Genomic DNA, 23,553 nt, shown 5'->3' with positions numbered 1-23,553 from the left:
CCTGCTAGCCTTGCAGATCAGTTATGATGCAGCTGGAGGAGTGTTCTTAGAGTGGGAAGAGACTCTCGGAGAGTTGATGTGAAGCCTTCTATCCCTAGAAAGGGATAGAACCTTGTTTGCTCAAAGATGCTTTTGGAAGTGTCAAGTCCTCAGCCCAGTGTGGAGAAACAACCAGGCAGTATTGCATGTGCTGTGCCTGAGTGATGTCTTCTAGGGAGAAGGGGATTGAGCAGCCCAGGCTGCCTGTTACAGCAGGGAAGCCCTGTTCATGTTGTGCTGAAGATGCCAGTTAAAATACAGGTGCAAAACTCTGCTCTGCATGTCATGCTTCAGAAAGGAGGATGAGAATTTTGCTGGGGAAACCTGTGTAGAGTGTAGCAGCCACTCTGCATTCACTGCACTGCTAATGTTGTGAGGGGTTTGATTGTGATATATGTTCTGAAAGAGGGCTGCTCTTGCTATGTCAGAAACAGAGTTCCTGATGTTTGAACTGTAAGGCTGTGCTGGCTCTCTAGCTCATTCTTACTTTGTTCAGTGAGAGCATGTGTGGAAACCTGCCCACTGAGAAGCTCTAACTGTTCTGGCTGGCAGTGTGCTCCTGGGGAAAGGCTCACCCAGGGCTGAAAGGCACCAGCAGTGGAGTCTGTCAAGACCAGGTATAACAGAATAGCCAAGCACAGCACCCAGGAAACTACCTGCAGTCAGAGGTACTGTGATACAAGCTGCATGCTGATCTACTGTCCTGGTTTGCAGACCTCACCGCTGCATCAGTAGCTGCCAGTCCTACTCAACCTTCAGCTCGGAGAACTTCTCTGTGTCAGATGGAGAGGAGGGAAACACAAGTGATCATTCAAACAGTCCGGATGAGGTGGCAGCCAAGCTGGAAGATGAGCTGGCTGAGAAGCTGGACGACATGTTGTCCCAGACTCCAGAGATCCCCATTGAAATCTCTACCCAGTCTGATGGGCTTTCAGACAAAGAGTGTGCAGTGCGGAGAGTCAAGACTCAGATGTCTCTGGGCAAACTTTGTGCAGATGAACACAGCTGTGAGGTGAGTTGTAAGTTTAGTTCTCCCCTCTTCTTTCTGTTGAGTAAAAACCCCCATAAATGTTATGGAAATGAATCCAAAGGCCAGAAATTTGGATGACTGTCTAAGAAATGCTGTGGTAGATGTACTGTAGCAGAGCAACTGCTTAAACAGATCTTTCTTATAACTGGCCAGATGAGTAGCTGGGGGAAAGTAGCACAAAGCAAGCTGTACATAATTTCCTGGTCAAAATGAGCATGATGTTGGGAGGCCATCAGATTTGCAGTTGCATTAAGTGGGATAATAATAGTACATAGGTAATGAAATGGAATGGATATAAACTGTTTGCCTCAAGCTTACCCATTGGCAGTCTTGATGGCGAAGCTAGAATGATTTTCTTCCTTTTACTGTCTGCCAAGTATTTGGGAGGAGTAGGGCAGAGCTTGCTGTGCCATCTTCTCATAACTCCGTGTCCTTGGTAATGCTCTGACCAGATATTTTTCTGCTGTCCCCTTGTTGAGGGGAGACGAGTGACCTTTGGCAGGGTGATTGTGCGCTGTTGTTATCTCCTGCGTGCTGCTAATCTCTCTGCTGATGGTGACCTTTGCCTGTCTGCTGTAACAGGTTGGGATGGTGGGGCTGATCTGCGGTGCAGGAATATTGCTCAAGTCTCCACCTTTCCTTTTGCTTTGCAGAACCCAGCACAGTTTGGAGAATCAGACTGTGACTCTTCTGAAGGGGAGTGTTCTGATGCCACAGTCAGGACCAATAAGCCCTGCAGCTCTGCTACTTGGTAAAACAGATCTCCCCCAAAGCTTCCTGATACTGGCATTTTGATTTCCCTGAGATTCCACTTCATTCCCCTTCATCACACTTTACAGGAAGAGAAGATGCTTCTCCTTCCCACCCCAGGAGTGATTTGCAATAACCCGAATCTCTGGAAAACGTCCAAATGAAATTAATTCTCTTTGAGCATTTCAATCAAGAATGGCAGGGATGTATTTTATTGAATAATCTAGTTACTGTAACATGGATATTTATTTTTTTGACATTTTAACACTTTTTACTGTAAAGAGTGGATTGTATTTATAGACACACAGACTTGTTGCAAAAAAATTAAGTTCAGAAAGCAAGCACATTACAGAGAAACATCCTGGGAGTCCTGCCTGGACAGCTATGTGTACAGACGCGGGGGGATTCTCTTGCTGCTTTCACAGGGGACCAGGCCTCATGGCCCTGAAGATTGGAGAACAGATCAAGAAAACTAAACCACTCAGTCTTATCAAATGAGGAAGCATAAAAAGACCTTACTATAGGGTAACCTGTGAACAAAGCGTATTCAGTATAACCAGCTGGGTCATTTTTAATCAGAAGGTTGGACGTGTTCCTGGAGAATATTGGTACCGAGGTGCTAACTTCCAGGGTCTTCTGAGTTGATACATCCCCAGGAATGTAATAGTGGGTTTTATTTTAAGGATTTTTAGTTTCTTTTTTTTAATCAGCATTTTGTTGTGAGATCCTGCAAATGTATTCTAACCTCGTCCTCTCGAGAATTGGTATAAGAGCACTTCTTAACATCGTCCTTGCTTCACTCTGGCAGTGTCGATCTCCAGTTGAGCAGGGAAACCTCTTTCAGATGCAGTGTGCCATTTCCCAGTTTACTTCCTTCTCTTACCTCCTGTCTGTTTCAGTCAGTCAAAATAATCAATCAAATCAGTGTTGGAAAAGCAAGAAGTTGCAAACCGTGGAAAGCACATTCTGCAGAGCCTGAGCACTCTTCTGGGGAGGAAACTGGAGATGCCTGTGCTGGACTTGGAGAAGCAGTCTCTCACCTACAACAGCATCGATAACCAGCAGAGAGCTGTGTGTTGAGGGGGGAAGACTGGGAATCACTGGCCTAGATTAAGAGCATCAGCCCTGCTCTGTCTCCTTATTCACTGTACATTCTTGAAAGCATTAACAGCTGCCTGCCCTTCATGTCAGGCTTTGTGCAAAATGGGTTGCACAGGGAATCTTGATGGTAGCTGTGTCACAGCTGTGTCTCAGGTGCACTGTGAGGCCTGTTTCTCCTTTAAGCTGAAACTCTGCAGGTGAAAGTGAGGATAGTACTGCTATATGACAGGCCGAGGCATTGGCAGATGAGAAAAATTTGTTTTCTGATAGAACTCATAGTGCCTTCCCTTCAAACACTACTCTTCTAAAACAATATTTAAAGAGAACAAAATGATAGAGCACGATTCCCCCCCTACCACTTTAGCTGATGTCGCCCTGCAAGAGCTTTCACTCTGCCCTTCCTAGCGTGCTGGGTTCTGCTCTGCAGACTGGCACACCAGCCTGAGCTGAACGGCAGGAATGGACCATGGACAGGTACTTCTGTTGCTTTGTTTGTTTACATTTTATGTTAAAATACTGGTTTGAATTTAACTGTGGTAATTTATAGCCTCATGGCAAAATGAAGGAAAATGTCTTACTTATACAGAGAGCAGTATTGTATGAGTTTAAATTATCCCATATTTTTAAATTTTTGTAGCTGGACTACACACAGATCTTAAGTTATGATGTTATTTTATTATTTATTATCATTTCTGTAGATCAGAAGGTTGGCTTCACTGCTAGCACAATTGTAATCTGTTTGTGTGATGTTACCTTCTCCCTGGTTGCTGGGGGGGGAATGGGAGCAGAGCTGGTCTCAGCAGCTGTCAGTAGTGGCTGACTCTCGTGGTTTCTAAGGATGCTGTTACACTGGCCCAGAGAACCTGTCAAGGCTGCTCTGAGAGGTGGATGCAGTCAGCCTCATGGTACTCCTCATGGTTAATGCTGCAATGTGCTCATTTTGCTGGTAGAGTTAACAGCTCCTGATCTCATGGGGAATGGTGATAAGGGAGTGAGTGGCTTCTGAACTGATCACAAAATGAACAAGATCCCCTGGTAAGAGCACTCAAAAGGACAAGCAGAGAGGAGGGCAGTTGCTCCGGGCAGCAGGTATGAGATTGGGGTGGCCAGCAGTGGATCTGCATGGTGGATTATTCGTGTAGGATCAAATAGGTTGCTGGAGAGGGAGCAACTAGCTCATACCTGCATGCAGCAGCAATACTTGGCTCTGGGTGGAAGCAGAATGCCATTGGGGAATGAAGCTCTTTCCTGGCTTCTTTCTTGTTTCCTCACTCTTCTCATCCCTCATTTCTTCCCCCCAGATGTTCTCTGTCTCTTGGCCAGCGGCAGGAGGAGGTGGAAGGACACAGATGACTTTGCTGTCATGGGGTGAGGGGGATTTTGGGGTGGAATAGGTGGTGCAGATTGTCACTCAGGAGGCTAGAGGCTGGGGTACAGGAATTTAACAATGGAGAACTGTGTGCACTTAACATACGCACACAAAGAGAGAGACTGAACTATTGCATACAGAGGTTGAGAACTGCCATCAAATGTCCCCCATAGCAGAGGATGCCAGACCTTATGCCCCTGGAGACACTCTGCTGCTCAGATCTGACAGGCTTCTTGAGCTCCAGCAGGCAGGGCTATTCCCAGCCTGGGCAGCACTGGTGTCCTAGGGCAGCCCTACAGGCAAAGGAGAGCTGCCTCCAGCTCAGGCCTGTCAGTCTCTGTACAGGGACTTGTCTGCAACGATTCAGTCCCTGACAAAAAGATCCCAGAGGGGTTTTGGTAGCTGTGGTCTCTGCTTAGCCCTCTTCCACCATATAATGAAACTCCTCTGGGGGTGCGGAGAAGCTTTGATGTGTGGGATTTTGGGACCCTTCTGGGCCAGGTGGTCCCAGGTGTGTGCCGATTCCTCCCCATCCTTGTGTGGGGACCCTGGCCCATTCTGCAGCCCGGAACAGCAGAGCTGAACCCTTCAGGTTATCTGCTGCCACACTTAGCTCTAGTTTCTTTACATGCCCCAGTCATTGCATTGTTGCAGTCCTGTGTCACTCATCCTAACTGCTGCCTACTATGCAGTGTCCCTCTGGGACTGCCACTAGGGCATCCCCCCCTTGCCTAAACACATAACACTGTACCCATGGAGATGTAATCCCAGGCTCCTGCTGCGCACATCCCATGCCCTTGGCTGTGTGCAGGCAGGAGTAGCTCAGCATTCCCCTGCATTCTTGGCAGTTTCTGACAGTTTTCCAGGGGGTTATATAGGCATTTTCCTTAATGAAACCTCCCCAGATCTGCACATAGACATGACCTCCATGTTGCTGTATGGGCACCTCTGCTGCGGTTCCTCACATTTTCTCCCCTAGCAGGGTATGGGGCTGAGAGGTGTAAGTCAGCCTTTCTCCTCTCAGCAACACTACATTTGCAGGGCAGAAGTAAACTGGGGGTTCCTTTTTCAGCATCCTGACTACCCTGATCCAGTTCTCACGGCTGCTGACAGCTCCTGAACACTAGCCTAGATTTTCTCCCAGAGCTGAATGTTGCGTTCCCCACTGTCGTGTTCTAAGTAACCATTTCATCTTGGCCCTGTCCAGTAGTGTTCATCTCCCTCCTCCCTGCTCTGTGGATTCCTGATACAAACTTGATTTTTTTTTTGTATTGAACAGTGTACAGTGATGGAAACAAGAATGACTATCAAAGCAAACAATGCATGGAATAAAAAGCCAGTGTACTTCAATGCTTCTCAGGCTGGTTTGGTGATGTGGGAATGGTTTCTTGTGTACTGTGGGACAGTGTCATGAAGCCGTTTAATAACTAATTATTTATCTCTGAACACAGCTGAATTGGAACTATCAGGAGCTCCAAGTAGCAGGGAAGCCTTGGTTGGACACATATAGCCTATCAGTGCACAAAAGCATTGGCTTTTGCTCTTGTCAAATGGGTGATGTTTTGCAATGTGAACTGGGGACTGAATCTGCAGCCATGACTTTTCATCCCGGGAACCTTGCTGTCCCACTCAGCTTCAGCCTTACTGGTGGGGATGAAGCATTCACTGTCTCACCTTCCTGAGTGCTCCCATCTGCCCTCTTCCATGCCAGAAAGTTTATCCTCTGAGTGGAGGGCAGGCTCATGGACAGTGGAGCAAGGAGGTGCAAATACCAAAACCCCAGAAGCAGAGTATCTAGTAAGATAACATCACTTTCAGCAATAGAACAAAGACTTACCTGCTTATTTGGAAACCTTCTAGTTACACATGAACAAATGTGTAGGTTTTAAAGGTACTGCCAGGCGGGCACATCAAGTCCTTTATTTCTCCCCCCCCACCCCCCAACTTTGTGGGGAGTAGCAGCCACTGTGTTCTGACATATGAATGGTACACACCAGCAGCTCATAGCTGGTCCCAAATCCTGAATGATTTTGCTGCAGGGTGCACTTAACATCTGAATGAGTAAAAGTCCTTTGCAACTGTGCAAGCTCTCCTACAGAAGGTGCAGAAACTTCATTACTTTCTTCTCAACTTGGTCCTTGTATTACCATACAGTACTGTACTGCACAGAAGTGCACGATTTCTCATTTCAGGCCAAAAATGCTAAACAAATATGGGTTTGGAGAGGACAGGGTGAGGAGGGAGCAGGGCCTGCCTAGAGCTGGGAAATGCTGCTGCAAACTAGCTGCTGTTGCAGCTTGACACAGCCCTATGTGCTGTGACCTCCCAGGTGCCAAGGGATGAGGCTGGGCAGAAAACCAGCTGTTTGCTGCCACATCAGTCACACCAGTGAAACAAGCTGGGCTTACGGAGCTGGATTCGGAGGGAAGGATGGGAGCCCAGTAGAAGCCTGTGCCTTGAGCTGGGAGGGAGACTGTGGTGCTTGGGCTCCCTCTGTTCAAGAGCTGGGGGGAACTAAGGGGTTCTGATTTGCCTTCCTCATGGGATGCTGATACTCCCTGTTTTTTATCCCCATGCTGATACATTTGCAGGGGGTTGTCAATATCCTCAGGCACGCTGGAGGCACAGGCCAATTTAAACAAAACAGGCACATTAACTGAAGTATTCACAGAGCCCCTGTATAGTGCTCTCCGTGCAGATACATGCACAGTTAAAACATTAATTAAAAATAAAGATCCTTACACCTCCTGTTTGACAAGAAGAATGATTAAAAACTGCAATTGTCCTTGGTCCATGCTGGCACAGAGCATGCAGAATATAGCCCCCGGGACAGAGACCTGTTGTGAGGCCCCAACATCTGGGGCACCTGGGCCATCACAAGCTCTTTTTGCCGTTGAGTATCTGAGTGTGCTTGTTGTCATCCAGTTTCAAGCGCTTCTTACTGTACTTCTTGATAAGGGTCCCTGGTATCAGTGCTGCCACAGCCATCGCGAGCAGTTTGAGCAATGTGTCCCAGGAGAAAATGGCATCCAAAGAGGTGATTTGTGACAGAATGGCTCCTGTCTGCACACAGATGAAATTATACGGTGTAAGACCTGAAAGAATCAGAGCAGAAAAAACCCTGTTAGCATCGCACCCATGTAAAATTACCTCAAATACACCCTTGCCCAAGGCCAGACACAGGAGTCTGTGTTCATAATGGAAAGAACGGGGTTCTTTCTGCACTAGTATCTGCAAAATGCTCAAGACCTCCAAGTGTAAGGGCAGCACAAAGGCAAACAGTTCCATGGGGCTGAGTCCCAGCTATGGCCCTGGTGCTCTGCCTTCCCCAGCCCAGTGTATTGCCCAAGGCTTGATGATGAGGAGACAGGCAGTGTCACGCTACCCCCTCAGACAGTCTTCCCAGGCCTTACCAATGAGGACGGAGAAGAAGAACTGGGACACAGGGATGTTTAAAATGGGAGCCGAGAGATTCAGAAACCAGTTTGGTGTCATGGGGAACAGCCTCAGGAACAACAAGAAGAAAAATAAGCAGCTCCTGTTCTCTTCTACCTGCCAAGAGAAATGTTCCAAATTATTTCTGCCCTTCAGACACGAGTAATATCTGAATGGCAACAATACTAAAGTGAAGTTTTCTTCTGACATGCCATGGTATTACATCAGTCCAGAACTGATGAAAAGCATCAAATTTATGTATGTATGTGTGCCTAATGGTTAGGCAGCCCCTTCCATTCAAGTGCTGAAAATGGGCTATCACCTGAATGACATCAGGAAGTTGATGGCAGAACCACCTTGAGCTGTACAGCGTAGCACACAATGGGCAGAGGCAGCTCTGGAGCACAGGGGCTTCCCAATTCAATGTTACTTTTGATCCCTGGCAGTGTTCAAGGCCAGGCTGGACGGGACTTGGAGCAACCTGCTCTAGTGGAAGGTGTCCCTGCTGTGGCAGGGCGTTGGAACTGGATGAGCTTTTAAGGTACTTTCCAAATCAGACCAGTCTGTGATTTTTTTTGGGAGGGATCTGGGATTTTCCATGCACGCTCTTTGCAGTCAGGCGTGCTCCCAAGAAAGCAGTATGCGCTTAGGTTGTGCCAGAGGTCTCTTACAGACCTAAGTGCTTTCATTGTTTCACAAAGTCAGCCCACAGGGCAGCCTCAACCAGGGGCTGCTCCGTGTCTGCAGAGCCAGCCCCGTTTTTACCTTTCCTTGCAGCAGAGCCACTTTATCCGGAAAGTAGTAGACGATGAACTGCTTCCCGAACGCGCCAGAGAGCAGGTAGCAGAGGGTCGCTCCCACAGACGTTAGGGCTGAGCACAGCACCAGCCCGGTCCACGGCCCGAACAGCGCTCCAGCCAGGACGTTCTGCCGGGGCACAACAGACTGAGAGCCGGACGCGACGCACGCGTGTGCCCTCACACGCGCGGCCTTCAGGCGATAGCGCTGCTCCTCACCCAGCACCAGCTGCGGGCACAGGGCCCCTCTAAGAGGTTGGTACCGGCTCCCGCCCTGCAAGCCCCCCGCCCCGCTCCCGTACCAGGAGGCTGGAGCCGGGGATGGCGAAGCTCTGCTTGTAGAGGTACGCGGCGCAAAACAAGGCCAGCGCCGCGCCCCGGTGCTGCCGCTCGTAGTCCCGCAGCGCCTCGGCCAACTCCCGCAGCTCCTCCAGGTCCGACGGGAACCGCAGTGGCCTGAAGGGGAAGGATGGGAAGGAAGAGCACGGGGAACCCCGGGGCGCCGGCCCGCATCACCCCCGCCGTACCCACCTGCGCGCCTGCCCGGTGCTCAGCCGCGACGACAGCAGCCACAGCCCCGCCGTGGCGGCCGCGAAGGCGAGCACCAGCCCCGCCAGCCGCCGCCACATCCCGCCGTGCGGTGCGGCCTCGCACGCCGCGCAGGCGCAGAGCGGAGCGGATCGGATCGGATCGCAGCGCGGCCGCCCCGAGGGACCCGCCTCCTCCCAGGGCACAGAGGCGGTCCCGCATCCCAGAAGCACGGCAGGACAGCGTGTTTCTCATGTCTGTTCCACAGCCCCGTTTATGAATCAGGTCATTGGTACAAGTGCCCTGCCGCGCTGTCGTCTGGTCTCCACAGAAGGTGCCGAGGAGCTTTCGGGTGAGTCCCCAGAAGGCTGTGGATGGCTGTCACCGTCAGATGTGACACATGCAGGTCTTAGCTCCTACCTCAGCATGGGATAGGCTTGAAGGTGTGTTTGGTGTTCTCCATCAGCACAAGGTCGTACCTGCACAGCTGTGGTCTGCATAAACACAGTAATGCAAGCCAGAAAGATCAGCCTTTCTTGTATCACCTCCCAGTCAAGTCTCCTAGCATGCTGGAGGTTCACATTTAATCAGTCATGTTCTCAGGACAACTAGCTTGAACTCCACATGAAGTGAGGTTGAATTCAAGCCTTACCAATGTCAGGGATACCTTGACCATACTTTCATTCTGTTCTGTGTTATCTTTGGCATTTCCTTGTGGAAAAAAAAAAAACCACAAAAGCCAGCAAGCAAACTGAGGCTGTGGAGTTCATGGTTCCCTCTAAGTCAGTCTACACTTGTGTGCACCCTGAGCGGGGTGGTCCTTCCAACTTACCAATTCCCTGATGCCAGTGTTAGGGATTGTGCTGGCACTTGGAGCTGGGACCAGGCATTGCTCTGGCTTAGAACAGCCAAAAAACAGTGGAAACACTTAGTGTTTCACCTGGGGCCATGTGAGCATTGTTAATTAGTACTGGAATAAGGAAGGAGAGAGGGCAGGACATCCCTCCATGTGACAGTGACACTTAATGGTGTTAAAAGAGCCATGTAACTGTGCTCATAGTCTGTAGCAGCCCCTTGTAGGAGAGACTAGACAGCCTCTGATGAAAGGTTAGGGCATTTGCACCTGCTTTTTAAAAGGTTGTATGTGGATCTTGGGCTGGAAGTGACTGTGGAGATAGGGAACAGGAGAAAGCGAGTGTCAGTGAGGGGGAGCTGCAGAAGGACTTTGCTTATTAGATATACACAATCTTTTCCTTATTGCAAGGCTAAGATAAGCTGACCTTCATCATCTGCAAAGAAACATGTTCTGCAGCTCTGTCCTTTTGTTTTTTTTGCTTCACCCTCCTCTCTCTGTGATATGCAATCCTTGTTTAACCCAAATTTAAAGCATGGTATGGATTGATGTCCACATAGCACACAGGGTCAACCTAAGAGATTATGTACTTGCTGAGCTCGGGTAGAGACCCCATCCTCCAAAGGTGCCCTAGAAATCAGGGAAGCTTAAGGGTAGGACTGCAGAGCAGAGGTGACTGAAGCAGCTATAGAGGTTTCATCAGCAAATGACCTGGTAGGTGCGTTACAATGTGGATGGTAGTCAGTGCGTTAGGGCATAGCGGCAAGCAGCTCCCAGTTCCTGGAATTCCAGGAGTAAATTAATCTCCCTGCTTGACTGGACTTAGAAACTGGCTGGGTTGTAAAATGTGTATTTGGGGCTGGATATCTGTATTGCATTTACCTGCAGCCCAGAGTTCAGGTCTGGGCAGCTTCTCAACGGTTGTTTTCCTGGCCAAAGTTAAAAAGGTCAGGCCACGTCAGAATCAGGCCACTAAGTACATGTGTTCAGTACAATAAGACAAAGTCTGTGTTCAGGTGGGTGCTCACCTGTGGGATTTGTGTGTAGGCGCTAACGACAGCATTTATTCCCAGGGTAGGTGTACAAGAGTGAAATGTGAAATAAAACTAATTCTTCTGGACAAACTCAGCTAGGCCAGGAATGTGGGAGATTGATTCACTTCTGTCCAATCTGCAATGGCTTGTAAACCTCTGCTTACCTTTCTGGATTTGTAAGTGACCGGAACCTCATTTGGAGAATCCTGAATTTGAATTTTGGGCCAATGACAGATCCTGTGGAAAACGTCAGGGAAATCCTTTCTATATTTTCAAGATCCTGGTCAAATCCAACTAGCAAAGTGATTTGCTTGTAACGCTGAAAGGCTGAAGCTTCTCTAAAGATAAAGCAGACAAGGTGTTTGAGAGTCACTAAGGGAATAGCACCACTTTTAATACATTCAGTGTAATATTAGGAACGTTGCTGGGGCAAGGACTGAACTCACAATCAGCTTCTGATTTACAGGAAATTCAGGTCTCCAGGTGTGAACCTGCTCAGCCACTTTTGCATTCAGTTATTCGGGGTGAGAGTGGGGACACAGAGGTCTGATGTCATTTGCTCTGGTCCCAAACCAGAATCCCCACTGTGATGCTGTTTTGAACCCAAGTGGCCCAGACTCGAATGATGTTTGATGATGTGCAGACCTGAACATTGAGTCACTTGTGGAGTCTGTAGAATACATTGCTGTTTGTAAGAACACTGTATAGCTGAGGAAGCTCTACAGATGCAAGACTGTACCTTGGGGGTATTAATGCCCCTAGCTAAATTTCTGGTAGGTCTCTTCTGGCAAATGCAGCAGAAGCATCTGTGAAACAGTGCAGTGTTGAGTGGAATTAATGGAAAGTAATCCAGTTTTAAGCACAGGCTTAGAGATGTGAAAACTTGCAGGGCTGGTGTTTGACAGAATGGCCAGTTCCACTTTCAGATATGCATGAAAACTGCACCAGTCTTGGTGCAGAAGCAGCACAACTATGGCTGTGGCCACACAACACATTCTTTATGTCGCTGGTCGTATGGCCATCGTTTAAGGTTTTCCCTTAGGAAGGTGAAGAGTGCAGCTGTGATGAAAGTGTATCCTGATTGCAATGCTCAAAATGCCTGGTCTTGTCGAGTTTTAGGAGCCTGACAAAATAGGGCAGGTTTTAACCTGCCAAAGGTGTTTCTGATGCGTGTGTGTGTAGGCAAGCTGCCTGGTGGGCTGCCACGCACTCGCTGGTCCTGTTGAGCAGCCCTAGGGAGCTATGCAGATTGCTCCAGTGCAAGCAGATGTGACTGAGAGAGTATGCAGATAGGGAAAACTAGTTGAGCAGGACTTGTTGGTTGAAGTGTGTTATGATCAATTGGGAATTTGCATGTCCACATAAGCACCAGTCATTAATTTGCCTCTCCAAGTGAAATGAATTAATTTGGATGTTACATATTCAGGCTCAGGTTCATCCCAGCTGTCTTGGGCACCCAGAGCTGGAACAGAATATTCCCTGGAAGGGGAAGGAAAGAGGGGGAGATGTGTTTTTTCCTCCTGCTTTAGTGGAAGTGTAGGACAGCTGTGCCCCTGGCCGAGATTGTCCACTTCAGTCCTTTAGATGACTGAGAAGAGCCCAAACCAAATGCCTGGGCTGTCAGCTGCTCTGCAGCAGGGAAGCCTGTGAGAATTGCAGAGGGCCAGGAAAGCTCTAAGGCATGTACCCTGCCAAGGATCTGCAGGGAAATGAGAGGAGGGTATCTTGCTTCCTCGTAGACGCAGTCATACCAAGTGGTTTGCTAACATTTACAGACCATAGATGGGTAAGACTTACGGGTTAACTTTAGATTCTGCCTCCTTCCCAGTTTCATCAGCTAGTACAATGCTGAAGGTGCCTCTTCTGGTGTCTTTGTTCCATGTAATTATATCCACAAAGTAGTGATAAACTGAGGGGAGAGAGAGCACAAGCGTGGTCAGACTCTGCATGCTTGCTCTGCTTTCCAGCCCAGCTCTGTGCCTGTCTGGAGCTGAACTGCAGTCAGAGGATGTCTTCCTCCCATTCAGTTCATCTCTAAAACCTCTTTCTCCATCCCTTTTTCCACCTCCCTTTGCAGAGATTGCTAACAGAAAAATTAAGAGGTGTGGGAAAGCCCTGCAGCAAGGGTTACACAAATGGCATGCAAGATGGCCTTTCAGCACACACCCTCTCACTCCCTGCCTTCCTCATGTTCAGATTGGTTTTTCTTTGTCCTATCTGCCTCTGAATGTCCACTCCTGAACCCCTTCATTTCTTTCTTACCATCTTTCATTTGTTTCCTCCGTCTTAGAGCAGAATTGTCTGTTCTTTCCTCTGTCAGTCACAGAATTCACTTGCTGACCAGCCACAGTCCCTGCCCATGGTTTGGTATGTTGGTGACCACTGAGGTGAGGAGAAACCTTGGGGAAACCTTTTTTTACACCAGTTCTCCCTTCCCTTGTGCCTTTTACTTTTGTCCGTGGTAGCTCTTTCACCTGTTCAGCTCAGAGCATGCCTTTGACTCTCATTGTTCCCACACACCTTTTCCTTGCACCACACCTTGTGGTGTGTTGTTTTGAAACACAGCTTAGGAACAACAACCCTTTCATGTTTCATTTGCGTGTTCTCAGCAAATCTCCTAGCACCGTAAGCAAGATGAGCCTGTTCTTAACACATCTCTAGTGAGCAACTGGCTTTCCACAGCACCGGGCAGGTTTGCAGATAAAGAACGTAATGGCAAGGCTGCAGATGGACACAGTTCTACCCAGCAGCTGCTGGCTTTGCTTCTAAAATGCTGCCTATGATGCCAATTGCAACTAAACATCCCTGCTCAGCTGCTGCGGAAGGAGGCAATACACAGAGAAAAATGATCTCAGAAATCTTAGTCACTTACTGCAGAATGGCTCTTTGTCTGCCGTATCAAAAAACATACTTGTCACTGGATGGCTCTGTTGTGTTAAATAGCTTTTCCACTCATGGGCATAATAACCTATAGATGACAGTTTGTAGAGGAAACAGAGTTACTGCACAGGTATGTAAGCAACTAAATGGCTGAAAATAACAAAGCAAGTATTTAAGACATAGCATATTGCTTGCCAGCTGTGAGGTGGTGCTGTGACACATGCTTCTGAGCTCTGCAGACTTGTACCAGGGCTCAGTTTGACTTGTGTAACTAAAGCCAGCCGAGTGTCTAAATACGCCTGGATCCTGCTCAATGCTTATTTTAAGATCAGTCTTTTTTCCACATCTGATGACCATCCATGGTCAAAAAGGACTTCATTTTGCAGCACAGAATGAAAATCATCCCCTTTTTTGTGAGCTCATTTCTGGAGCTGTCAGGGGGTTTAACGTCAGCATCTCAGAAATGGCAGCCTGTCACATCCAGGCTGGGATGCCTCTGTGGGCCAGTTACAAACTCCCAGAATACCCTTTGTCCATCCCACTGCCATTCCTTTTACAATCAAGAGGGCTTTGTGGAGCTGAGGATTTCTTAGAAAAGATTCTGTTGTAGTAAGAACGTGTCCCTGTCCCTCAAACTCTGCAAGTAATGGACCTTAATTCATTGTTTCTGAGACTTTTGTGTAAAGATCCCATCTTATTTTGGCTTTTCCAGTTCTAGAATCCTTTACATGTTCATTTTGTTCTAGACTGTAATGCGATGTGACTGTACAAAGAGCAGGGACATTTCTCAGGCGTGTTTTGCCTGCAGCAGAGGTTTGTGCCCCAGCAGATGTCAGGGAGACACCATCTCAGAAGCTTCAGTGGGAATAACTGACATGCTTTTGCAAAGCACTGTGTGGCGTTAGCCCTTCAGCAAAACACTTGTCACACTCCAAGTTACAGTAACGATGGGCAGCTCTGTCAGACACGTGTGTTCAGGATGTATTTACATTCCCTGGATCCTCACCTAGGATGGGGCATGGCATAGGCCAGAAGGTTTCGCAGCTGGCACACTTGCCATTCCGGTAATTCCTGTAGGAGTCACACGGGTATGCCGTGATATTGCAGCTCTGTTTCAGGGATGACATGAACAGGAAAACAGACCTCTGGTGGTCACATTTAAAATACTGCAATCCTTAATCATACACAGGGAAGAAACATTTTGTTAGCAACCCTCACGCTTCAGGAAAACAGTATCAATGCACTAGCTAAAAGGGACAATCACTGACCAGCCTGAACACAGCAGATTGCACAGGGCTGTGGCAGAACACTAAGTGGGCACTGGCCTCTCCCTTTGAGTGCACTCAGCTCTGCCTGTGTCTACTGGTGCAGTTTCAGAGGATCCAGCTGTAGACACTATTCAGTGTCAGGTGTTCTCTTCTTTTTTGGTATAAAAAAACTCTTTAGAAAGACATAAATAAAATGAGGTGTTGCATGAGCAGCAAAATGAGTGAAGCCTCATTTCCATTAAAAAATAATTCCATATTTCCTATGGATATTTGTTTCAGGTTGGTTTCCTATGCAGATCCTCTTGGGTCTCGAAAGGGTTGAGTTCACATTACTGCCTTTTCTTCTGTGAGGTACCTTCTTCACCCAACTTCCATAAAACCAGTTCTGCTGCCAGGCTGGAAAGGGTGAAAGCTTTCTTGCACTCAAGACCAGAGCTCTGCCTTCCAGACTGCACTGCCTGTCACTGCCAGGAAAGGGGCATTGAGTTTGTTATAACCCCATTCATCTTGAACCTCTTTTCTGACCAGGTTCTTGCTATTGCTTGTCTTTGGAGTTTGTGTGTGTTCTAAGAAGTAATTACAATAATATGATTAGTAGTAATAATAATAACCCCACAGGTTTTCTAAATGTATTCACAAAATAAAGGCACAAATCCACCTGATAACTCAGTGCATGGACAATTATCCTATTTGCATTTGTGACAGAACAGGATTAATCCTGATTCGTATGTCTTCCTGATACACATCAACTAACCCCCTCTTCCATCACTGGGCCACAGCAGTGCTGGGAAGAGATTGCTGTTGTGGTTTTCCCAGAACTGGGCTTCATGTATTTTCTAAGCAATGATGATGTTTCTCTGGCCTTCTCCTCTCTTTCTGTCAGTGTTTGTGCAATTCAAGGCAGAATGAATTACCAGAAAATATTGTCAGTGGGCAGCCAGGCTGGTCGGTCCCACCGTTGGGGTAGAAGTCAATGTGGCCTAATGCTTCTCTGTAACCCAGTCCTGACAAAAGAAAACATGAGAGGTGAGGGGAGGGAATATTGAATCATAAAATGCAGAAGAAGGAAATATAAGAAAACAACTAGGGGGAAAAAATAGTTATTTAGCTTTAGGATGCCTGCCTGTGCAGGAATATTAATGTCATTCATCTGTTTAGGCAGCAGGCCAAATGGTTGTGACCCAGCTGTGTCAGCTTAGCAATGCTATCAAATACCTAAAATAAGTCAGTGCATGCGACAGTGCAAACTCTGGCTTTTTGTGTCATTGTGTGTGCGAGAGGAAAAGGGATCTGAAACACTGTGTATCGCTGTGCTGCTGTAGTCTGAGTTCTTGGAAGGGCTGGGAGAAGATGGGGTCGGAAAGCTGAGCCCAGTGGGTCCGGGTGCCAGTGTGAGCAGAGCGGAGGGCTTGCATTGCACTGCTGCCCTGGCTGTGGGTTTGGAGATGTGCTGTGCACCGGCTGGGAAAAGAGAGGGCTGAAGGAGATTCCAGATTCACCCTGGAGGAGGGTTTAGCCTATGGGAGGTGGGATGAAGAGTGCAGGGAGCCACTGGGTTGGGAATAACTGAACTGCTATGCAAGGCATTCAGCGGTGTGACTAGCTTTTGGGATGACCCTGCAGTGTGAGGTTAGTGTGGAACTGCTCCGGCAGGACTGTGTGCTGGTCTCAACAGGGGACTGCTGCACCAGTGCCCAAGTCCTTGCTATTCATGGGCCATGAGGCTGTAATTGTTATAAACCTGCAGCATGTTTGAAATGCAAATAAAACAGCAGCTCCCGAGGGTGTGCTGATGACAGTGAGGACAAGGCAGGGACACAAAGCCCTTCACAGCACCACTGAAGGAGACTGCTATTCTCCTGGGATAGGGGAGCAAGGATCGCTGCTGCCTACCAGAGCCCCTGCTTTCCCATGCTTCCTATCAGCCCCTAGGTTTCTTTGTTATGGTAAAGAGGACAAATGTCACGTACCATCCGTGTCTGAATGAATGACATCAACAAACTGTGCATCTGTAGGGTCCAGCCTCTCACTGGGTGGTTTTCCTCTGTACAAAGGGCCTGCTGGGTCAAGACCTGCAACACAAAGCCAGGCACGTGGTGTCACTTGAGCACTGACTGTGGTCATGGTGAGCAGCTATCCTTGCAGCAAAAGGACTGACAGGAGGAAGAGCTTACCCGTGATTCTTCCAAGTGCACCATCAAACAGCTGCCCCACAAAGCCAGAGATGTGTGCTCCCAGGCTCACTCCTATCATGTGCACGGAGTTAAGGGATGCTCCATCAATCTGAGATTTAAAAGTACTCATGGTCACAGATTTTAGCACATGAAAGGCACAAACAGTATTAGGAGAAGAAATGTAAATATATCTCACTATTTTTCCCACATTCTCCCTTGGTGTGTTCCATTCTGTGAATATTCTCCCTTTGATGGTCCCACAGTACCACCAGCACTCATGTTTGAGGCCCATATCTGACAGAGCTGTGATGAGAACCGCTCAGGCAATGGTTGTATTTTACTGTGGCAGTGTCTGCAAGTATGGGAGGAGAGAATATTCATCGGCCCCATTAGTACAATTCCATTAGCCCCACATGTAGTTCCTGCAAGAATTCCAGTGTCATCATTGTCTGTACCTGTGCAACATCTTAGAGGAGTTGCAAACTGTAGTGGATGCCCACAAGCTTACTTTTGGACATACATTAAGTGGAAATGGATAAATTCAGTGGAGTTTCTATGTATGGGAAAACATATCTGTAGAGTTTTGTGCCCAGATATATAAACTGAATATTGCAACAAAATACCATTGTACTAAGACCGAGGGTAGAGTTTGGCACTGCAAGTACAGCTGCACTTCAAAAAAATTAATATATTTCCCTTTAGGAGTTTATTCTCCCAGAATTGCTGCTGTTTTAACCACTTTGTTTGTGCCCTTTCCATATGGTGAGTTAATGACTGTATCATAGTGTGAGTGTTCAACTTACCAACATCTCATCAATCAGTTTCTTCAGAATCTCAGCAACTCTTTTGCAGTTTCTGGAAGCATGGCTATAGATGAGAGTTGTTGCCCCATGGTTCCAGTCCACAACAATGACATTCACGTCTTCTGCAGAAAGCAGGAGGTGCACCAAGTCTGGGATCCAGATGGGGGCAGAGCCTGTGAATCGGTACCCATGGATGATGAAGATAGTTTTCTTGGTCACATCTAGATACGTGGAGGCTGGTGAATTGAGCTCTTCAGCACAGGTTGGGTTCTGTCTGGTGTAGAGCAGCAGCTTCACGTTCAGGTGTGTCCCTACCAAAGCATTGCCGATGCTGAGAGCTGTGAATGCAGGGCATGTCTCCTTGGGATCTGAAAAGAGCACAGTGTGGCAATCCTGAGGTTAGCACCAATGCGTTTGCTTTGATCCCTTCTTCCTGCCAGCCTGCACAGGCACAGGAATATATGCTGTGAGCTACTTCTTTCCTCTCCATCATGTTCATGGCTGGAGCCACCCTGAACCTTAGGCTTTCTTGTCATGTTGGAACAAAGGCAGCAGGTGTACCATCTTGGAGCAGCACAGTCCTGCTTCTACTAGCATCTGGGAGATGGCATATACTGTCTTCAAGAATCCCTCTGGTGTGAGGAAGTTATTAGAGACTGACAACTGATTGTTGCATTGGTTTGAGAGCACACTCAGGTGCTCTGGACAGGTTCTAGAGTAAAGAATACCTTCATGGTTTGTTTGTAACTGGAGCTGACAAGCTGCAGAGGATCTTGCTGTTGTGAGGGACAGCTCAGTCTTTCATTCGTGTTTGCAGATGCAGCCTGCTGTTTCAGACTGCAAAATGGGACACCCTTTGACCGCACGAGATATGGTACTGACACTGTTTTATACACAGCTGAAGAGTAACTGAAATTTATGTAAGTGCTGCTTTATGGGATGGTCTCTGCCATTTGAAAGCCTGTCTTTGTTCCTTGCTTTTCCAGCAGAACACCAGCTGAGCCTTCAGAGTCCAATGTAATCTCCAACAGGGCACTGAGAGGGAATAGACTAACTATCTCCAGACAGACACTGCTTATGAAGGCTCTCTCAGGTTTTGTAGCCTCTTCCTGGGTCAGTCCTTTTCTGCAAATCCCCTTAATCTGATTGAAGAACCCTGTGGGAGAGTGAGTCTCTCGCACATAACAGTCTGGGCTGCAATTAACTGTTCAGGCTGCAGTTGCTAGAGAAATCTTCCTGAGCTTTGTTGTTTGAAGGGCTGTGCAGTAGGTAGAAGGGTTTAGAAACCCCCCAGCTGTAAGCTAATTGAACTCGAGCAAATCTCCATTGCTCTGTGCATTTCAATTTCTAAATGATGAAACTCTCACAGTTTCTGTGAGCAACTTTCCCTGTTCTCCTCCTATGGAAATCAGAAGCGTAAGAGTGATATAAATGCTGTGTGCCCAGCACATAAAATGATCTGCTCAGTTGCCATAGTTCTGCTAATTACTTTGTAGAATTCCCAGGAGCTCCAGAAATAAAAGTTAATAGGCTGGAAGTATGTTGCAGTTAAGTCCAACTGGATATTTTAAATTGCTACCATAAATTCAGAAATAAATTTTAGCACTAGAAACCCATGGAGTCCTTCCTGTATAAAGCCTATTGTAAAATATGACTAAGTGGGACAGGAGTGGTGGAAAATGAGCCCTCAGCTAGGCCCAGTGAACCTCGGTTGAAATCAGTGGCCTTTGAATTGCGGGTGTTCTGTCTCTGTAATGCTTCAGTCAGGGCTCACAGGGGCAGTTGGACTCTGGGTCCTGCCTGCAAGAGTAAAGGTGACCTGTATGGCTGTATCCTGAGCAGCTTGCTCTCACCTCACTCTTACAGTGCTAAGATGCTCCAGAGAAGCAGCAGCAAGAGTTCTCCTGTGGCACTGCTGACATGGAGATCTCAAAGTAGCTAGCAGAGAAAAGGCACCTTTTTTTTGCTGCTATACACCAGCATTCACAGTGATACTCAGCGACTGTCCTCTAGGTGCTACTGCAACTTAAGTAATACAGTATTTCTTTTTCATTAATAACCATTGTTTTATTCTATGGTATTTTTATATAGTCTTGTTAATCGTCTTTACCACCACTGAAGCTGTAGGAGTACAGGCAGCAATGCAGGCAAGAATTACTTCTACATGGTGCAAGATTGCACTGATTGCTTCGTTTTTGTACCTTCTGCATTGTGCTGAGACTTGCCCAGAGGAGCGCTATGTTTGTCACCAGAACAGCTCAAACCTTCTGCTAAGGAGGAGCTTTTAAAGAGCTGATCAGCGTTTGCTAATACCTAACACAGGAGCTGTTTGAAAAGCCATGTTATATCTGCACCAAGTCTGTTAGATTTGTTCTATTTTGATTAACAAAATCAGATCAGTGCTAATAGTGGGGGGAAACCTGCCAGCTTCTCTTCTGGCAGGCTGGTGCACATCCCAGACTCATCCACCATGTGTTACAGAAGCTGACACATGAGGACCGCCAGTTATCCTGGCTTTGCTCTTCATTCTGATAAGCACAGCGAATCCTACCCAAATGGCTGGAATTGTCTTTGAAACTCCAGCATGATTTCTCTGATGGGCAAGAGGCTTATTGAGATTAACTCTGCAAGCAAGCAAGCGAGGTGGAAACAGACCACTGTACTTAACCCATGTCCAACAGACCTCTTCCCTCCAGGAAAGGTGAATAAATGTGGCAATTAACCCAGTGTCCCATTAATTAGCTTCCAGCCCTGTCTAGGCCATTAGCTTGCTGAACAGCCCCAGGCAATTCACTTTCCTCTGTCTGCTCAGTTTTCTGGTGTGTAAAATAGGATGGCAAACACTAGTTTCCTGGGCAAGGTGCTCTGAGATCTCAGCACCTGTAGCAGCCACATACCAGTCTGTTAAACCCATGTTCCTATGCGGGACCTGGGCGTCTTTTCTCACAAGCTTGAGATCAGCCTCTGAGGCGCTAATGCAGCAGGATTCTGAAGTTCTGAAGTTACATATATGAATATGAATATATCTATATATATATGTGTAACTTCAGAACCACATTATATATATATGTAGCTTCAGAACCAGGCTTTTTCTTCCTTCTATCCTGGACGTTCTTCTGCCCTGGATGTATCTGTCCAGGATGCTCCCCTGCACACAGGCAGGGTTTGCAATAGTGGCATTTTCAGGGCTGTGATCCGGAGGCTGTCTGCATGAATAGAATAGCAGCTGAATTTTTTAACTCCACCGGTCTGTCCTCTTGCAAAGTGAAGTTCCAACAGATTTTCACTTCAGAGGGTCAGATTTGCAGTTGTCCTAGCTGTGGTCCTTGGGAGACTGTATTTCCACAAAGAGCCTGTGAAGGGGGCTGCTCTCCCAGTCAACACTTTGCACGGATCTGCTTCTGTGCCTGCCTGCAGTTTCACTGACACTGAAAACACTGTCACCTTGCCTGGGCTCTTTACAGTGTGTTCCAACAGATTTGTCCTACGCATCAATAATGAGCCTTCAGCTTTAAGCACGCTTCACTACCACATAGCAAATCCCAGTAGCATCAGTGAACATTTCCACCACTTTTCCACAGAGGGAGCATGCCCTCTACCTCTTAAACTGGTCTTCAGTATCTCACTGGGTTTCCTTGGTGCTTTTTTCCACGTCTTACGACCACATTTCCTAAAGCATACTTAACAAACTAAGCAAAATGCGACCCCAGGATTACTGCAGAGAACCCAGAAATACATGTTATTATTTACAAGAATTCTTCTGGGGTTTCTTTAATCCTATGTTTTCCCTATAAAGCAGAGAGCTATAACTTGACTTGCTCCCATGTGTATGGTAACACAAGGCAGTACATTTGTTTATTGTTACACAGGTTGATTCTTGATAGGGCTGTGAGGATATCAAATGAAGCTTATGTTCACGAATGGTAATTCATCCTTTGCGTCTGTCATATCAGACACTGCTGAGAAGAAATCACTCTTCTCTGAAGGTTTCAAATGACATTTTCAGTGTCGATGGATAGTACTTATATAAGAGGAATGTTTGCAAAGGGAGGAAAAGATAATAAAAATGACTGCTGGTTTTATATTTGGAACTCTTAGAGCTGAACTGCATTCATGTAACCAGTATAATTTGCTTTGCCGGAATAAATAATGCTGGTGAAAAACCCTACGCAGTAACTGTAATGCAGACAGTAGATATATTCATGCTTCTGCAAAGCACAGAAAGCATGTTATATTTGACAGAAACATTGAAAACAAATGCTTGGTTTCTTACCTGTTTTCACCGCGTACAAAAGGTAGATCAACACAATGCACAGCCTCAGCATATGGATTCCCACATGGAACTTCTGCAGGTAAAAGGTTTGAAGGATCCCACAATTTGTTTGGCATGTGTCTTCTGACAACAGTTTGCTCTCTTTTTTTTTTCCCTGCCAGTAACTGTAGGTGTGGTGAAAGGAGGAAGTTACCAGCCAAGAAATGAAGACCAGTCTTTAGTTATACAACTAAAGCTTCTTCTGAAAAAGGTGGGGCATCTTCTATTTTACCAGGTCTCCTTATTTTAAATCTAGTTTGCCCTGGGAAATGACTAATCCAAGACACAAATGGTTTGGTATCACTGTAAGCAGCAATTTGACTACAGGTGTTGAAACTAAGGGAATTACTGCACGTCTGTCTGTTGCAAAGAATGTCAATAGGCAGTGGAGAACCTGTGTGTCACTGCAAGTGTGATAAGCATCTGGGCAGGGCAAGGCACTTGGTTTCACAGAGCCCTACATTGTAGGATTCATACTCTCCCACATCCCTCCAGCTGTGCTGAGCACTCTGGCCCAGCATCCCTTCTAACCTATGAGACCCTGTCACCTCAAGCAGGAGGCACAGCACTATGGTGTGACCAAGGGAAGGTACCAGTTTGAGTCAGTCTGGGTCTCCACTGGGCTGTCAAGTGACTGCTGTGTTGGATGACACTGTATCTGGCACCCTCACCAGATCTGTGTTTTCTTGCAGACCTGCTGGAACCTCATGAATCCAGCTCTAACTTAAGTAAGAAAGGGTTTTCTTTTTCCTGTGCTGAATGGCAGGAAGATGGCAGATGTAAAGACCACTGTCAGGGGCAGGAAAGGAAGTCTGAAATTGGAGCTGGAAGATCCAGTGGCAGAATTGGAAACATGAGGTGGTGGAAAGTTTGTTAAGAGGTGAGAGGAGAGGGGAGCAGAGAGCAGGGATGGCTGCTGTGTAGAAACTATGTGGTAGCTTTTCCTAATGTTTCCTTAGCAAATTCTTCTAACATAGACCAGGGACATGGAACATGGGGAGGATCAGAAACACCTCATTAAGCACAGGCTCTGCTTACTTTCCCCCGATGACAATCCAGTGAGGAGCTGAACTCTTACAGTTCCCAGTGGCATAACTGCTTCTTTGGTCCATGCTGTATGTATTAAGCTTTTTGACTTTGTTAATTCTTGGGTTAATCCTTAGCTCTGCCTGCTGGCTGG

General features: G+C 47.1%; 3 protein-coding genes across 6 annotated transcripts in view; 1 reads left to right on the top strand and 2 right to left on the bottom strand.

The window, feature by feature from the left end:
* The window catches only part of MAP3K13 (mitogen-activated protein kinase kinase kinase 13), an 80,364-nt gene extending 74,725 nt beyond the window's left edge, over window positions 1-5,639 (top strand). For 3 of the 4 annotated variants that reach the window (XM_061354458.1, XM_061354460.1, XM_061354459.1), the window contains 3 exons: window positions 754-1,051; window positions 1,723-1,820; window positions 1,909-5,639. In XM_061354458.1, the coding sequence (XP_061210442.1) occupies window positions 754-1,051; window positions 1,723-1,820; window positions 1,909-1,945 (433 nt within the window). In that variant the 3' untranslated portion in view covers window positions 1,946-5,639. Of the gene's footprint in view, window positions 1-753; window positions 1,052-1,722 lie in introns of all 4 variants that reach the window. The other variant, XM_061354461.1, reaches the window with a different exon arrangement.
* Window positions 5,640-6,946: 1,307 nt separating this feature from the next.
* On the bottom strand, window positions 6,947-9,167 carry TMEM41A (transmembrane protein 41A). The gene is made up of 5 exons (XM_061354457.1): window positions 9,053-9,167; window positions 8,824-8,977; window positions 8,490-8,651; window positions 7,703-7,841; window positions 6,947-7,384 (listed from the first exon to the last, which is right to left on the bottom strand). Exons 1-5 carry the CDS (start codon window positions 9,148-9,150, stop codon window positions 7,164-7,166), a joined length of 774 nt encoding a protein of 257 aa, XP_061210441.1. The 5' UTR covers window positions 9,151-9,167; the 3' UTR covers window positions 6,947-7,163.
* Window positions 9,168-9,233: 66 nt separating this feature from the next.
* Window positions 9,234-22,453, bottom strand: LIPH (lipase H). The gene is made up of 10 exons (XM_061354455.1): window positions 22,335-22,453; window positions 18,062-18,429; window positions 17,259-17,367; window positions 17,055-17,156; window positions 15,999-16,088; window positions 14,823-14,990; window positions 13,809-13,904; window positions 12,734-12,845; window positions 11,101-11,274; window positions 9,234-9,543 (listed from the first exon to the last, which is right to left on the bottom strand). Exons 1-10 carry the CDS (start codon window positions 22,384-22,386, stop codon window positions 9,471-9,473), a joined length of 1,344 nt encoding a protein of 447 aa, XP_061210439.1. The 5' UTR covers window positions 22,387-22,453; the 3' UTR covers window positions 9,234-9,470.
* Between the last annotated feature and the right edge of the window lie 1,100 nt (window positions 22,454-23,553).

This window comes from Neopsephotus bourkii, unplaced genomic scaffold, assembly GCF_033783945.1.
Source record: "Neopsephotus bourkii isolate Nb327-2 ecotype Australia unplaced genomic scaffold, CSIRO-AGI_Nbou_v1 NB_739, whole genome shotgun sequence".
NCBI lineage: Eukaryota > Metazoa > Chordata > Aves > Psittaciformes > Psittacidae > Neopsephotus > Neopsephotus bourkii.
This window is presented reverse-complemented; position numbering and strand designations above follow the sequence as displayed.